The sequence below is a fragment of the Oncorhynchus gorbuscha genome, linkage group LG18 (genome assembly GCF_021184085.1).
Source record: "Oncorhynchus gorbuscha isolate QuinsamMale2020 ecotype Even-year linkage group LG18, OgorEven_v1.0, whole genome shotgun sequence".
Classification (NCBI taxonomy): domain Eukaryota; kingdom Metazoa; phylum Chordata; class Actinopteri; order Salmoniformes; family Salmonidae; genus Oncorhynchus; species Oncorhynchus gorbuscha.
In genome coordinates, this window is record NC_060190.1 from 48,983,834 (window position 1) to 49,001,837 (window position 18,004).

The 18,004-nt window shown below is 42.0% G+C and overlaps 1 protein-coding gene across 4 annotated transcripts in view; it reads right to left on the bottom strand.

Annotated features, from left to right (window-relative positions):
- Nucleotides 1–18,004, bottom strand: part of celsr2 (cadherin, EGF LAG seven-pass G-type receptor 2) — an 87,033-nt gene that overhangs the window by 50,690 nt on the left and 18,339 nt on the right. For all 4 annotated transcript variants that reach the window (XM_046312499.1, XM_046312497.1, XM_046312498.1 and 1 more), the window contains exon 2: nt 3,523–4,227. In XM_046312499.1, coding sequence (XP_046168455.1) covers nt 3,523–4,227 — 705 coding nt within the window. The remainder of the gene's footprint in view (nt 1–3,522; nt 4,228–18,004) is intronic.

Below are 18,004 nucleotides of genomic sequence, written 5' to 3' on the forward strand. Positions count from 1 at the left end.
AACGCGGTACAGACCCTGATCTAAGTGAGATTGATGAGGATCACTCTGCTGAGTTGACATGGCTCACACACACCATCCTCCTCCACAGTTCAGCTCTCACACACCCACAGCAGTATGGACCATGTGAAAGAGTGGTCCTCAACCTGAACCTCAGTGACACCCACTCACTATTAGAACTATTAGAATATTATGCTCTCCCACACAATCGGAATGTGTCCAATGGAAGTGGCAGAAACACATTGGGCTCCCGAGGGGCGCAGCAGTCTAAGGCCCTGCATCTCAGTGCTAGAGGCATCACTACAGACCCTGGTTCAATTCCAGGCTGTATCACAATCGGCCGTGATTGGGAGTCCCATAGGGCGGCGCACAATTGACCCAGTGTCATCCGGGTTAGGGTTTGGCCGTCATTGTACATAAGAATGTTCTTAACTGACTTGCCTAGTTAAATAAAGGTTAAATAAAAAATAAATACATTGATTTAGCAGAATATAGAAGATACCCTTAAGTGTCTAATCCACTGAAGAGACCATAAGAGACTACCACTATAATTGATCACCATTGTAATCAGTGCCGGTGGCCCATTTAATTAGCTGCATACACCTGGAGGGAATTCCAAAGTCAATATGATATCCTAAAACATAGGCAGCAGATCCTGAAAGGGGCATTCTATCTGTGAAATAAATTGGAGTGGAGACTGCAGGGTTAATTGAGGGTATCATATCTAGAGATAATATATAGAGATCATTGCATTTCAAAATGTGGTGGTGGATACGAGTCCCTCACTGTATTGCTGCAGAGAATATCTGAAACAAACAGAACTAAAAACACCCTCTACCTAGCTAGCTAACCTAAACCAGAAACACAGATCTACAAAAACGCATAAGGTTAAACAAGGTCTGGTCTTGCCAAGATTTGAACCACACAAGAGGGTATGGTTTTAAACTGAATACGCTGTTTATTAAATGGAGACAACCCAATGGTCTAGTAAAAGTGACAACAATTATGTACATGTAAGATCAACCCTTTCAAAACTGAATCCATCTTTCTAGAAAGAAGCGAGAATCCAACCACATTTCATGATTTTATCCAACTAGAACAGCAGTTAACTTCAAAGAACATAGTATATGTCACATTGGGAGAGAGCAGGGCTTGGGTGAAATCAAATTAACTCATACAACTCCATAACCATCTGATAAAGCAGAGGGCAAAAACTCTGGTAATCACTCATATTAGCATATTTCCATTCCCTTCTCATTCTCCCCATCCACTCTACTTGTCTACTTCTCTCACCTTCAGCAGAGAGAAACCAGATCGTCTTTGATATTTTCCTGATATGCATAATATTTGGAGCAGTGTGCACACCTTTCCTTCCTAAATCTGCTTCAAGTGGGAAAAGAAGACCCATTTGAGATTGAGGCTGAGGTAGTAATTGCTTAGCATCAGAGTACCTCAGTAGCTTCAAAAATTGAACATTTTAAAAGTTCTTCCTTTGCACCAATCCTCACAGCCCGTCTCTACAGCGTATTCTTTGTTACACTTTTCAATTCCAGGTATTTTTTACCAGGGGGGCATTATTAAGACGAGGCGGCGCACTCTCTTTCTCCCTCTCCATCTGTAGCCATACATAATTCAGCACTTCCTTCCGTTATTCCTCCCAGAGATACTCTGCTGCTGACCGGCCAAATTACTATTGTTTTCCCCCTCTCAGACACACTCATCCCTGTAACGCTACAAGCTCTACAGGACCTCAGGCCAAGAGAGGCCCTAGGAAGGCAATACCAAAGATACCTGTAACTAACCCAAGATATATCGTCAGCATCTTTTCCAATGGGAGCAAATTAAGCATAATGGGCAGAAAAGCAAGGTGGTGGGCAGAGCCAAGGACGACCTAGCGAGATCCTATTGCCAATGTTTTGTCATATTTTCATTAGGGAACGCCTTCTCTGTGAAGTGCGCAGTCACTCAATTCGCCCTTGCACTCGGAGCAACGCAATTTTTTGAAACTTTGGTTAAGTCTACAATTCTTAGTGCACCCTGTTCATAGCAGATTCTAGTTTGGGAACAGAAAACTGTATTGAGATTGAATGTTTAAATCGATACTGAAAACGTGCAGAATGTCAGCCAAGTTTCATCTAGCGCCATCATCTCCCACCCTATTTGCTTCAGATTTCTATATCCTGTGGGACATCTTGTTCCATCTGTGACAATACCACACTCTGGTGCACCATGATGGACCTGGCCTGTCTTCAGAGCACTCATATTGTAAGACCCTGATGTTAGCTCAACAAAAAACAGAACGTGTCGTTGATCCAGACTTCCTCCTACACCTACTTCCTTTATACTCGTCCATACTCTTTCATTGATACCTGCTGGATTGAGATGTATGGTATGGTTTTTACTCACACACAGACTGCACTATTCATTCTCTCCAACAGTGGGGAAGGGTAGGAAGTATGAACAGTTAACCGGCTGGCGCATGTTTAACGCAGTCCCACCTAATTGGTCTAGGGATTATTAAATCAACTAGTCATCACACTGCCTGTCCAGCTGAATGGGTTCCTTCACTGTATAGGCCTTTAGCCAGGCTGTAACATGTCAGGGTCAATATATAGACCTGAGGGTAGGATGACAGGAATGAATGATGATGTATACATCCATAGAATTTCCCATGGGACATTAGATATGAAAATGAACTTTATGACCACGTGGCAAGAATGATGTCGTTGCATATTGTCATGGTTGGGTCTATGACCGGAATGAGGCTCTTCACTATATATACAGGAGATGTACATACATTCAATATTTTTCAAGTGGTTTTCTATGTGAAATGTACGTTTGTTCATTTATTTATTTGAATCCACATGAGCTTTTGCAAAACTCTTCCTGGGGTCCACAGAAAACTTGGCAAGTACTAAAATCACTGATACACAAGGACAGTTACACAAATTCAAAATACAACAATGTAACAAAAAAATTATACAAACAACGTAACTAAAGAAAGTGTATGTTACATTGCGCTTGTGTGTTTCCCCTCACAGTCCCTGCCATTCCATGAGTTGTCGTTGAATCTGTTTTTAAAAGGTAATTTTTCTGTTTGCTTGAGTAATTAGAGATGGAAGGGGGTTCCATGCGTTCATGGCTCTGTATAAAACTGCGTTGCTGTGAATTCATTTTGGACCCCTGGTGGCATGTGTTGTGGGGTATGTAAGTAATCAAAATGGGACAAGACCAGGCCTGAACAACTAGTACAGTTGATTTTTGTGTTTTATAAGAAACATACCCCATCTTCACAACAATATGACAATATGACTTTACCATGATAATGTTATACCTAGGAGTTCAGCTTGCTCAACTTACTCAATGGTCACACCATTTATGTACAACTCTAATTGAGGTTTAGGTCTTAGAGAACGTTTTGAGCCAAATACAATGCTTTTAGATGTATTTAAGGACAGTTTATATCTACGAAGTGAAATTTCTTAATCTGTTATGAAACATCAAATCCAGAGAGAGGTCGCTCACCAGTATAGTCATTGAGGCACTCGCAGGTGTAGCCTCCCTCTCTGCTGCGACACAGGCCGTGGGCTCCGCAGGGTTTGGAGTAGCACAGGTCGATCTCTGTCTCACAGTAGTCTCCTGTGAAGCCCGTGGGGCAGCGGCAGCGCAGCCCGGCGATGGGGTGGATGGGCCGGAACAGGATGGTGTCGGACGCCACAAAGGGTGCCAGGCTGTCGAACTTCAACACAGACACACACTTCATGTAGTTCTCACAGGGCTCTCGCAGGCAGATGTTGTCATCGAAGGGCAGCACCTGCTGGGAAGAGATATGGGCCAGCAGGCTGCGGTTCAGGTACAGCCTCTCTTGAAGCTCCTCAGACCCAAAGAACTCTGCCCCGCCACTGGCCCCTGATGCCCCTCTGCCCACCCTGTCGCGCCCCCCTCCTCCCCCGGGCGGGTCCTCCCTGTGCGAGGGCACGGCAACAGACAGGCTGACGTTGAGGATGCGGGCGCTGACGTCCGTGTCATCCTGGATGTTGAACACCACCACGTCCTCGCGGTCAGCTGACAGCACGCGGGCCACGCCCTCCAGGAACTGGGCCAATAGCAGAGACAGGAAGTGCTCCTGGGAAGTGTTGGCCAATCGCAGTGTGATGCTGTTGGAGAGCATCTCGTCTGTGATGATGGTGACCTGGAGCAGACACTGGGCCGACACAGAGTGGATCCCATCTGACAGGAGAGAAAGAGGAGAGGAGCACAGTATTAATAATACAGAACCTGGATTTATATCACAAACAGTAGAGGTTTTTCTCTGGATATATAAGGGGCTTAGATGGTGGGAGTGGCAGGAGGCTTGGCAATCAATGCGACTGGGTTCAATCCGGGTAAGACATTTTAGAGGCCCCCCATCTTGGCAGCAGAGAGAATTTAGTCGTTTTCAAGATTGTTTCCTGCAATTCTACACATTTTGCCATGGCTAATGCAATGTTCTTATGCTCAAACATTTTGACAAAATCAACGAGGGTCCCAATTTTTCAATTCTTCCGAACTGTTTAGCTTTTATTTTGGTGATTGTTATATTATTATATATATATATTTTTAAAGGAAAGTACATTGAAGAGCTAATACACCTGGTTTATACTGAAAGCATTTTTCCATCCCCAAAATGTATAATAATAAACCATTTTTAAACTCAGTTTGGACCTTTTTTTACATGTATTCACAACACAGATATCCATCTCCCTGCATCCAAAGGGTTAATAAAATAAGGCTATTCAGTTGTCTGTATAATGAGCTATACACATCTAAAATGTCCTTTCCCCTTCACATACAAGGACAGCTCATCCATCTCTAGCCTTTACTACTGTTGTTTGAAACGCCATCCTATCAATTCCTTCCCACGGCCTTGCATTACAAATACATCTCAGCCCACAATTATCCAATACCTTATATACGTCAAACCCTATTGAGTGATTCCTTTAGTAAGCTGATTTTGCAGAACTCATTCCAGTTACTGTAAACCACATTGACAACACAGAGGAAAACATCTTAAAGAAAATATCATCTTGAGGACTGCACAGTGAGTGAAATAATGAAAAGAAAAACCCGGACAGGCTCATCATCAGAAATAACAGGAAACAAAAAGTGGAGTAACAAGTAAACCATGTCGCTAACAAGCAGAAAAGACCCATCAATAGGAAGTCCTTCCAATTTTAAAGGATCCTCTCATCAAGAGAACTTACACAACATCAGTGCTAGCATTGAAAAAATACATGGGCTGAACCTGAACCATATCACAGGCAGCTATAACCTAGGTCTCCATTAAAAATAGATGCCTTCAGGTTGCAAATGTATTCAAAGAGCAGAAATACATCATGTATTCTGTTGTTCAGAACTCCCTGATAGTAGCGGTACGTGGATACAATCACCGGGAAAGCCACGGAAAGAAAGGCCATGTTACAACCTGTGTTATGATAATTGCATTGTTTGTTTTATAACCTGTTAGTTCATAAGCCTTGACATCACAAGTACAAATCCCTATCTCCATCCATGGCTAACTTGGGAAAGGGACGATTTTAGATAGCTAGTCATCGGAGGACAACGACACGAGATGCAACAATTAAAGTTTTCAGTCAATAACATTTGGCTTCTGATGTAATTGGTGTGAAGCCAAATCCAAAATGGGCTTCCCTTATCTTTGGTGTGCCAGGACCCTTCACAGCTGAGCTTACTCAGTTTAGCTCAACGCTGATTGGCTATTATTTTATTTTTAAAATTATCAAGTGAAGACAAATGATCACTGGCTTCCCTTGCATTCAATGCTACGGGCAGCAACAATGTCATACTTTTTGTGACCAGAGATGAGATAGATGGGCTACACACACAGACAAAAGCGGGGCTGTTTCATTCGCTCGGATGCTTTCTCCGGTGAGATACATTCAGTCTCTTGCGAATTGAAGGACATTTATGAAACACAGAGAGATGAAATGTTTTTCTCTTGGTCCATTTTTTTAGGGAAACCTAGCTTCCTTGGCATCTGTGAATACATGCCTCTGCTCCTGACAAGTCAACATGATCCCAGTTCAGGAATCATAAGTTAGACAATCCCTCTCCAACATCATCCAACCATCTCTTCTCACCAACTCAAATAGACTCTGTGGTTGAAGCATTTGTAAGGATTTGTAGGTATACAATACATTTGTACAACATATTACTGATGTTATTGATGTTCTCTGTTACAGTATCATCCAATCTCCTGTCTCCGTCTGTCTGGATCTTTGTGAAAATCAATAGATAAAATTGTTCCAAAAAGATCTGAAACCAATCCTATTCTTGACTCTGTTATACATTTTATCTACAGCGTTGTGTGTTTAAGGTCACCAGAGAGAGAGAGGGTTTATTTGTAGCAGTGTTTGCTAGTCTGTTGCCTGAAGGACAAACATAAAACACGCCTAATCGAATCAAACCTGTCGTGAAAACAAGCCCCAGCCTCTTCCTCCTCTTCCCTTTCCACTGTAATCAATAGTCTCTTTGTCTGGGGGCTCTGGATGTGGGCCAGAGAACAGAACAGAACCCCTCAGCTGAGCTTTGGTGGAGGAGAGAACCCAACCAACCACACAAACAGGCAAAAACACTGTGGAAGCTACCGGATCCCAGGCTGGCACAGGGCATGTTTAAACACCCAGCGCCAAAATGAGACAGAAAGTGGGAAGAGAGTAGAGAAGCAGAGAGAAAGGAAGACTGAGCAGCATGTCTTGACACTGCTTTAATCCTTCTGCTGCCACTCCCGCACTGGAACACTTCAGGCCCTGAGCAGAGTGAACAGAGCTGGAGGGAGGACTGGGAAGGGGCACTTCTCTCTCAGACACACATATCTGTGTTGTCTGTGCACACAGAAAGGTATTCACACAGAAACAAATTGGCGAGGAGAACGTGTCAGAGGGACATTAAAAATGGAAAACAGTCAGATGCTTTGGGAAAGAGGGGCAAAGCGAGATTCAATTTAACATTTAATCTCGGGAGATGAAAGTAGTGTCTCGGTGCCTTTCCCACACAGGCTTAGCTTGTATCAATCATGAAATCGTAACTGCACAGTAAAAAAGTTGTCTAAGAAAGCTTATACCACATCCTATCCTTCAAGTCAACATAGTGACGAGTGGCACAAGTGCCATCTTCATCATGACAGCACTGGGCTCATCACAATTCAGCAAACTCATCCTTAAACGTGGCAATTCACATCTTGCTTTCACTTTTTAATCGTTGTTGACATTTGCATGCTGAATCACATGTTACATGTTAGTCAGAAGACCTTCAGCAGCTTTGATAAGTTGCATAATTGAAAAATAATGTAATATTTGAATTATGCCACATAATTGGCCTATTTAAGTATATACAGTTGAAGTTGGACGTTTACATACACCTCAGCCAAATACATTTAAACACTTCCTGACATTTAATCCTAGTAAAAATGCCCTGTCTTAGGTTAGTTAGGATCACCACTTTATTTTAAGAATGTGATATGTCAGAAAAACAGTAGAGAGAATTATATATTTCCGTTTTTATTTCTCTCATCACATTCCCAGTGGGTCAGAAGTTTACATGCACTCAATTAGTATTTGGTAGCATTGCCTTTACATTGCTTAACTTGGGTCAAACGTTTTGGGTAGCCTTCAACAAGCTTCCCACAATAAGTTGGGTGAATTTTGGCCCATTCCTCCTGACAAAGCTGGTGTAACTGAGTCAGCCTCCTTGCTCGCACACGCTCCTTCAGTTCTGCCAACAAATGTTCTATAGGATTGAGGTCAGGGCTTTGTGATGGCCACTCCAATACCTGGACTTTGTTGTCCTTAGGCCATTTTGCCACAACTTTGGAAGTATGCTTGGGGTCATTGTCCATTTGGAAGACCCATTTGCGACCAAGCTTTATCTTCCTGACTGATGTTTTGAGATGTTGCTTCAATATACATATCATTTTCCCCACTCATGATGCCATCTATTTTGTGAAGTGCACCAGTCCCTCCTGCAGCAAAGAACCCCAACAATATGATGCTGCCACCCCTGTGATTCACAGTTGGGATGGTGTTCTTCGGCTTGCAAGCCTCCCCATTTTTCCTCTAAACATAACGATGGTCATTACGGCCAAACAGTTCTATTTTTGTGTCGTCAGACCAGAGGACATTTTTCCAAAAAGTACGATCTTTGTCCCCATGTGCAATTGCAAACCATAGTCTGGCTTTTTATGGAGGTTTTGGAGCAGTGGCTTCTTCCTTACTGAGCGGCCTTTCAGGTTATGTCGATATAGGACTTGTTTTACTGTGGATATAGATACTTTTCTACCCGTTTCCTCCAGCATCTCCACAAGGTCCTTTGCTGTTGTTCTGGGATTGATTTACACTTTTCACACCAAAGTACGTTCATCTCTAGGAGACCGAACGCGTCTCCTTCCTGAGCAGTATGGCGGCTGTGTTTATACTTGCGTACTACTGTTTGTACAGATGAACGTGGTACTTTCAGGCATTTGGAAATTGCTCCCAATGATGAACCAGACTTGTGGAGGTGTACAATTTTTGGGGGGTCTTGGCTGATTTCCCCATGATGTCAAGCAAAGAAGCACCGAGTTTGAAGGTAGGCCTTGAAAAATATCCACAGGTACACCTCCAATTGACTCAAATTATGTCAATTAGCCTATCAGAAGCTTCTAATGCCATGACATAATTTTCTGGAATTTTCCAAGGCACAGTCAACTTAGTGTATGTAAACATCTGACCCACTGGAATTGTGATAGTGAATTATAAGTGAAATAATCTGCCTGTAAAAAAAACAGTTGGAAAAATGACTTGTGTCATGCACAAAGTAGGTGATTGAAAAGACTTGCCCAAACTATAATTTGGTGTTAAGAAATTTGTCGAGTGGTTGAAAAACGAGTTTTAAATGACTCCAACCTAAGTGTATGTAAACTTTCGACTTCAACTACGCCTAGTTGTCTATAAATACTCTATAAATTCACCACGATAATATAAAGCAAGATAATAGCGTATCACTTATTTTCAAGCCTGGCATTTTAGGATTCCTTTTTTCTTTGCCCATCATCACAGGCAGTCATGTAGCCACTGATCCCCAAATGGAGCAAGAGCCAGAAAATAGGAAAACAAAACACATGGAATTGAGAAGCTTAAAGTTTAGGCTACGTATCAGCAGAGCAGACATTCCCTTAATTATGTTCTCTTCCATGTGGCATTCTTGGATGAAGGCTTGGGCAGAAGTCCATGACAGACAAAGAAACTTGGAAACAGTATGCGAGGAGAATCTGCTCTTTAATAGAAACCAGACCGTCTTTCAAAAAGGGGTGCCTCTGTAGAGAAGGAAGCTCTGCTTTAGGAATGGGGCTTGTTGCTGGGAAAGGGGGTGGGGGGGGGACAGAAGGGATGGTGAAGGGACAAGGTGCCAGCTCTGGAGTGTGACAGCCCTGCCAGCCCTATGGCTGACCCCCCCATGGCCTCTGTGTGCCAGGAATGCTCTCAGCAGAGAAGTGGCGCCAGGGAGAGATTAAACACACACTGAGCCTGTATGAGCGCCAGGCCACCACAGTGTGTGTGTGTGTGTGTGTGTGTGTGTGTGTGTGTGTGTGTGTGTGTGTGTGTGTGTGTGTGTGTGTGTGTGTGTGTGTGTGTGTGTGTGTGTGTGTGTGTGTGTGTGTGTGTGTGTGTGTGTGTGTGTGTGTGTGTGTGTGTGTGTGTGTGTGTGTGTGTGTGTGTGTGTGTGTGTGTGTGTGTGTGTGTGTGACAAGATTAAGACAAAGCGTCATCGGCAACACAGCCCGCCAGACTCTAAATACAGTATAGTAAACTCTTCAGGGATCAAGCTATTCAGATAATGTTGCTGTAAATCTAGATCCCATTTATCATTTGATTATGTCAGAGAGTGAAATCCTTTTCTAATACTCTCCCTATTCAGTCCGGATCCCAAACTATTATACATAACATACACATGACTTTATGTGATTGTTACCACACACTGACCTATATCAACCCTGGGAGAAGCTCTAAATCTGATAACCTGAGGGTGGGACAATAGAGGACCTCTCCACTTTATGGGAGATGTAGGCCATACACGCCCAAAAATGCTAACCTCCACTGTTATTGTAACATTAATTTATATTGGGCACAACAGAGTGCTGGAGTACAGAGTCAAAAACTCAAATTGTTCACCGTCCCAATACTTTTGGAGTGCGCTGTACATCTGTTTTAACTTCTGTTGGAATATGTCATGTATAAAAAGAAAACATCCAGTCCCAAATCTAAATCTCTAGTCATTATTTTCTACTGTTGACGTGCTTGCTACTGCAAACTTACAGTGTGTGTGTGTGTGTGTGAGGGGGGCTTACACATACAGCAGAGAAAGTTCTCAGGCTGGGGCCTTTGGGAGGCAGATAGACAACTTTCATTGTCTAAAATATTAATAGAATCCTGTTTCCAACCATCCGGTAAATGTTTAATGGCACAGATTCAGCTCCCTTTGGTGCATTACTAAAGAAATGTCACCTCAACACAATGAAAAGGCTAGAAAGGATTGGATGACTTCCACCATCTATAGCCAACACAGTGATAAAATGACAGTTCGGGTCAGTTGAACCTAGCCTGGGTGCCAGCCTGTTAGGCAGCCAGTAGGCAGTCACCAAACAAGCCTGGCTCGCATGTCAATTCCAAAAAAGTATATTGAAAATGTGCAAAGAATTGAAATGATTTGTAGAATTTGATTGAAGTGACGCTCAACGTAGCTACAAATGTTGAAGTTTCCTGGGTGAAATTGAGTTACAGTACGGGGCAGAAGCAGAGAGAGGGAGAGCTTGAGATACATACCAGAGAAAAGAGGGAGAGCTTGAGATAAATACCAGAGAAAAGAGGGAGAGCTTGAAATAAATACCAGAGAAAAGAGGGAGAGCTTGAGATACATACCAGAGAAAAGAGGGAGAGCTTGAGATTACATACCAGAGAAAAGAGGGAGAGCTTGAGATTACATACCAGAGAAAAGAGGGAGAGCTTGAGATACATACCAGAGAAAAGAGGGAGAGCTTGAGATACATACCAGAGAAAAGAGGGAGAGCTTGAGATTACATACCAGAGAAAAGAGGGAGAGCTTGAGATTACATACCAGAGAAAAGAGGGAGAGCTTGAGATTACATACCAGAGAAAAGAGGGAGAGCTTGAGATACTACATACCAAATACCAGAGAAAAGAAAGACAAGAGGGAGAGCTTGAAATAAATACCAGAGAAAAAAAGAGGGAAGAGCTTGAAATAAATACAGAGAAAACTGAAGAGAGAAAAGAAAGCTTGAGATACATACCAGAGAAAAGAGGGAGAGCTTGAGATACATACCAGAGAAAAGAGGGAGAGCTTGAGATTACATACCAGAGAAAAGAGGGAGAGCTTGAGATACATACCAGAGAAAAGAGGGAGAGCTTGAAATAAATACCAGAGAAAAGAGGGAGAGCTTGAAATAAATACCAGAGAAAACTGAAGAGAGAAAAGAGGGAGAGCTTGAGATACATACCAGAGAAAAGAGGGAGAGCTTGAGATACATACCAGAGAAAAGAGGGAGAGCTTGAGATTACATACCAGAGAAAAGAGGGAGAGCTTGAGATACATACCAGAGAAAAGAGGGAGAGCTTGAGATTACATACCAGAGAAAAGAGGGAGAGCTTGAGATACATACCAGAGAAAAGAGGGAGAGCTTGAGATACATACCAGAGAAAAGAGGGAGAGCTTGAGATTACATACCAGAGAAAAGAGGGAGAGCTTGAGATACATACCAGAGAAAAGAGGGAGAGCTTGAGATACATACCAGAGAAAAGAGGGAGAGCTTGAGATACATACCAGAGAAAAGAGGGAGAGCTTGAGATACATACCAGAGAAAACTGAAGAGAGAAAAGAGGGAGAGCTTGAGATACATACCAGAGAAAACTGAAGAGAGAAAAGAGGGAGAGCTTGAGATACATACCAGAGAAAACTGAAGAGAGAAAAGAGGGAGAGCTTGAGATAAATACCAGAGAAAACTGAAGAGAGAAAAGAGGGAGAGCTTGAGATACATACCAGAGAAAAGAGGGAGAGCTTGAGATAAATACTAGAGAAAACTGAAGAGAGAAAAGAGGGAGAGCTTGAGATACATACCAGAGAAAACTGAAGAGGGACAAGAGGGAGAGATAGGGACAAGAGGAGAGGTAGAGACTGAGAAAGAGAGATGGAGAAGAGAGGACTAGAGAGGGAGACAACAGAGAAGCTATTGGAAGGAGTGTGCCCGGCCTAATTCGAGCACACGTCACCGGTGCCCAAAAAATGCCAGCCGAGTCACAGTTGATCAGGATCATGTGGGCAGTCACCACAACACTGAGGACAGAGATGTCCCCTATAGCTTGTCCATCCCTCCGCCCTATCCGTTTCTTTCTAAAAAACCCAGACACATTGGGATAAATGTTTACGTATATGTACATTATATGTCAGTCCAAAGATGGAAACAAGACAGTAACTGTTGTTAGCCTCCAGCTACTGTAGGGGTCATACACTTAGCATACAAGACAACCACATCAGTACCATTTATCATCATTGCTATAAATCTTATATTAATAGCACCTTTTAACCTGGTCTCAAAGCAGTTATACATCACACTGCTGTCATTACATACAGTAGGAATGTGCGAGTGTAAGCCAGGCATTACATTGCATGTGCTGATCTAGGGCAGAGTGGGGGCTGTGTCAAGCAGCAGATGTGTGTTCCAGTAGACGAGTGCCATGGCAGAGCAGAAGGTACCTCAGGGTTAGTGGGTAATGAGGTTGAGCAGAGCCACTTCCCAGAATCTTGGTTATTTTAACACCAGCAGATAGAGTATGTGCAGCACGTTCAGTGCCAACTGACTACATCAAAGCCATGGTCCCATTTCCAAGTTCAATAGAGAGCAAGGTCATAAATTAGTCATCTGCTCTGAGAGAAGAAAAAAAAAGCTACAGATATCTTCGCACCCTCTAAAATCGCAATCGCCAAGCTATTGCGTTTCTGTTACGGTTGCTAGTTTATATCAACGTGGGAACATCAAAATTCCCCGATGGAACTTGTTATTGTACAGTTTGAATAAGGGGCGTGCCGTGTGAACTCTTGCACAGATCATCTTTTCAGAGGCAATTTGTGTAACCCTCATTTCTGACGCTTCATGTTTACCAAGTGCTGACCAACCATTAAACAACGAAGTCTGAAATATCTTTGTACACACAATTATCTTGACAACAGACCAGACTGTGTGTGACCTTGGGATCACATAGTTTCATTGGGGGAGACACCTGGATCTACACCGTTCAATCTAATTAATATGAAGTGGGTAGGGCTGGCACAACTAACGTATAACTGTGTAACTGACATGTATGGATCATATATATGTTTTTATTTTTTGGAACAAATAGCTATTGAAGACGGGACAGCCAGGCATTTGTGTGAAATTTGACATGTAAACTCATGAGTATCACCCTCATGCTCTTAAGGAAATCATGAATGTCATGGATATATTGGAACTAGTGGATATATAGAGAGACTTAAATATCCTGACCTAGTGAGTTCAATCAAGCTAGTCGTCTTGAGTTCTTTCTTATGTCATTCTGGTTGGCACCAAAAATATTTTTTTAAGGTGTTGATAAGGGATAGAATGCAGTCGGACCATCAGATAATAATTGGCATATCCTCTTACTGAATTTCCACGTGGCGAGTATACTGAACATTTAATCAATGCCTATGGGATGATAAAAACAAGTAAGGCATATAGTGCCTTGCGAAAGTATTCGGCCCCCTTGAACATTGCGACCTTTTGCCACATTTCAGGCTTCAAACATAAAGATATAAAACTGTATTTTTTTGTGAAGAATCAACAACAAGTGGGACACAATCATGAAGTAGAACGACATTTATTGGATATTTCAAACTTTTTTAACAAATCAAAAACTGAAAAATTGGGCGTGCAAAATTATTCAGCCCCCTTAAGTTAATACTTTGTAGCGCCACCTTTTGCTGCGATTACAGCTGTAAGTCGCTTGGGGTATGTCTCTATCAGTTTTGCACATCGAGAGACTGAATTTTTTTCCCATTCCTCCTTGCAAAACAGCTCGAGCTCAGTGAGGTTGGATGGAGAGCATTTGTGTATTGTAACTTCCAAATTCAACTGTAGGACTGGTGGAGTTGTCACACACACAGCAAACAAAAACATATGGAAATGTCTGCTCTACCCAAAACTACAACCAACTAATTGGAACATCACCGCAAGAATGGAAAGTGGAAGGGGGGAAAAAGTAAGGAACTTGTCTGTCGGCCCTGCATTAAAGACCATAATTGGTTGAAGACAATTGTGATAAATAAAAAGTAAACCCGTTTCATTTAAGGACCAAACAATGTACAGCCGTGCCATATAGATGACAAAATAGTTGAGAAGATATATGACATACCGATTCCATGGCACATGGTTTATAAACTGATATGCAAAACGACGCTGGATTCAACACTTAGAATATTTCAATTTAAATTATACAAAATTCTTGCAACCAATAGAAAGTTATTTACTTTTCGCTGTATATATCAACGATGTCGCTAATGCTGTGGGTGATTCGCTGATCCACCTCTACGCATGCGACACCATTCTATATACATCTGGCCCTTCTTTGGACACTGTTAACAAACCTCCAAACGAGCTTCAATGCCATACAACACTCCTTCCGTGGCCTCCAACTACTCTTGAACGCTAGTAAAACTAAATGCATGCTTTTCAACCGTTCGCTGCCCACACCCACGCGACCAACTAGCATCACTACTCTGGACGGTTCTGACCTAGAATATGTGGACAACTACAAATACCTAGGTGTCTGGCTAGACTGTAAACTTACCTTCCAGACTCATATTAAACATCTCCAATCCAAAATCAAATCTAGAATCAGCTTTCTATTTCGCAACAAAGCCTCCTTCACTCACAGCGCCAAACTTACCCTAGTAAAACTGACTATCCTACCGATCCTCGACTTTGGTGATGTCATCTACAAAATAGCTTCCAATACTCTAGTCAGCAAACTGGATGCAGTTTATCACAGTGCCATCCGTTTTGTCACTAAAGCCCCTTATACCACCCACCACTGCGACTTGTATGCGCTTGTCGGCTGGACCTCCCTATAGATTCGTCACCACACCCACTGGCTCCAGGTCATCCACAAGTCTATGCTAGGTAAAGCTCCACCTTATCTCAGCTCACTGGTCACGATAACAACACCAACCCGTAGCACGCACTCCAGCAGGTATATCTCAATGGTCATCCCCAAAGCCAACACCTCATTTGGCCGCCTTTCCTTCCAGTTCTCTGCTGCCAGTGACTGGAACAAATTGCAAAAATCGCTGAAGCTGGAGACTTATATTTCCCTCACTAACTTTAAACATCAGCTATCTGAGCAGCTAACCGATCGCTGCAGCTGTACATAGTCCATCTGTAAATAGCCCACCCAATCTACCTACCTCATCCCCATATTGTTTTTATTAACTTTTCTGCTCTTTTGCACACCAGTATCACTCGTGTTAATCTGCTAAATTGTAATTACTTGACTACTATGGCCTATTTATTGCCTAACCTCCTCACGCCATTTGCGCACACTGTATATAGACTTTTTTTCTATTGTGTTATTGACTGTATGCTTGTTTATTCCATGTGTAACTCTGTGTTGTTGTTTGTGTCGCACTGCTTTGCTTTATCTTGGCCAGGTCACAGTTGTAAATGAGAACATGTTCTCAACAGGCCTACCTGGTTAAATAAAGGTGAAATAACAATACATTTCAAATGTATATGGTGGATACAACCTTCCCAGCTCTGCTGATTCTGCTGTGAAGAGACAGAATCATTAGATAATTTGTTTGGTACTGTCCATATGTAGCTTGTTTTTGGTCACAGCTCCAGGAACCCTGCAGATAGCACTACTGGGTGATCTGAAAAGTCATAGTCAAATCGATCAATAATAATAATAATACAAAATAAATACTTCAATTTACTATCTGTAGAAACAATGAGAGTAGAAAGGTTCAGAACTTTTGTGAAACATCACAGCACAGTTGAAAAAGATATGCAAAATAGAAATCCAATCTGGATGGTGTTAGGAGATAGATGGGAAGGGTTGAATGGAGCTGAAGGTTGGGACTAGTAACAAGATAACTATTGTAAAACAGACTGTGTCTATAAAATGTATATAATATGTATAAGCTGGAAATACAGGCCTAAGCATTGTTGTTCACTAGTTTACTCCAATTAGGGGAGGGGTGGTAGGGTTAGAAAGTAATAAAGGAAAACTTTTTTTTATGTACAAAAACAATACTAAATCATGGGTACACTCGCAATGGCTGCATGGTAATGCAATAATTTCCATGGTAATGTAAAATGTTCATTAAAATGTCAACTGATTTTTGTAATGTCAGTTAAGTTGAATCACCAAATCACAGCACATATTTAAGTGATAATGCCCGATAAACTGGTGTTTGGAGGATATATTGGCAGGGGTGTTAGGCCTGAGACGAAGTCTGAGACGAATCCGTGCCAATATATCCTCCAAATGACGGCATTATAACTTTTATACAATGGGTTACCAACATATTCAAATAATGATTTACATATTTTAATTAAAAACTTTATTTTGATTAATTTATTTATTTATTCCGACTCCAGACCCCGACACATTCATTACTATGTGTCGGGTGGATTTTGAATATGGAAACGTTGCAAATGTCAAAGAGATAGACAGCAAGGTGTATACAAATATCTGCTGTTGAAAACTAAATGTTAGTCTAAAACAAATGTGAAATAATGTCTAGATGCTTTTTATAATGGCGATCAAGTTTATAAATAGCATGGGTGGGCTGATGGAACAGAGTAAATAGTCATTTTAACATCATAGATTTAGCCGGCGGTAAATTGTGGAATAGACACCAGTTGGAATGCGCTTTTAACAAAAACAGCATTCAGGATTAGACCCACCCGTTGTATAATGACAGATACACTTCCTGCTTTTATTTGCTACTTCCTGCTCCTCGCAATGGCAGCCAGTCTACCCAATATGCCATTATTATTGACTTGAATAGGGACGCCCGTTCTATTCATTCTACTTCTATGCAGTCAGAAGAAGAGGAGAGTCAAAACAAAATGTTACCTTTTTGATATTGAAACTTTTATTAAGGTGACGCAGTCATTTGGCTGTCCAATAACGTCATCCAAAATTCAATGACAGTCACAGCCCTAGACATAGCTGACCTAGGACCACTGTGGTAATACATTCATTATAGAGGGACTTTTGCACTTGGATGACCCTGGATAATTTATTACAGTTATTAAAGCTTCCTCTGGCTCGAGATTGTGGTAGTCATGGAACAGATTTGTTCTGCCAGCACCTTGACAGGATTATATGGCCCTGCTTCCAGTGGCCATTCATTACAGTCAAGTGCAATCAAAAAAGAGACCTACCTTTACAAAAAGATGTGTCAGTGCACAGCCACATCAAAGTGGAGGCATGTCATAGTCCATAAGGTTGAGTCTGTATAAAGTAGGCTACCTTTGAATTATCCACATGGATATGAAATTGTGTAAAAGACAGACTGGAACATTCAACATAAAATAAAGACTGGTTTGTAAACACAAGGTGAAAATCGACAATTTCATGGGAGTATTTTGAAGCCTGGCCGAGGTTGCCTAGGGTTTCATGGGAACTAAATTCAGTTCTCTTCCACCTGAACAGAGCACTGACATACAGGAGCAGAGAGCTCTCAGCAGGAAAGAAGGCCTAATCCACTGCTACAAGCCAATCAGCAAGCAGGGATCACAGTCCAATCAGAATTCCATCAAAGGAGTGGGGAAGTCAGTCGTCTGGAGACATTAGTGGGTTCACCTGGGTTAAAGATTTGGGGAGGAGCAGCCGAGCAGGAGTTTACCACATGCTGCTATTGTAGACGGGGCATT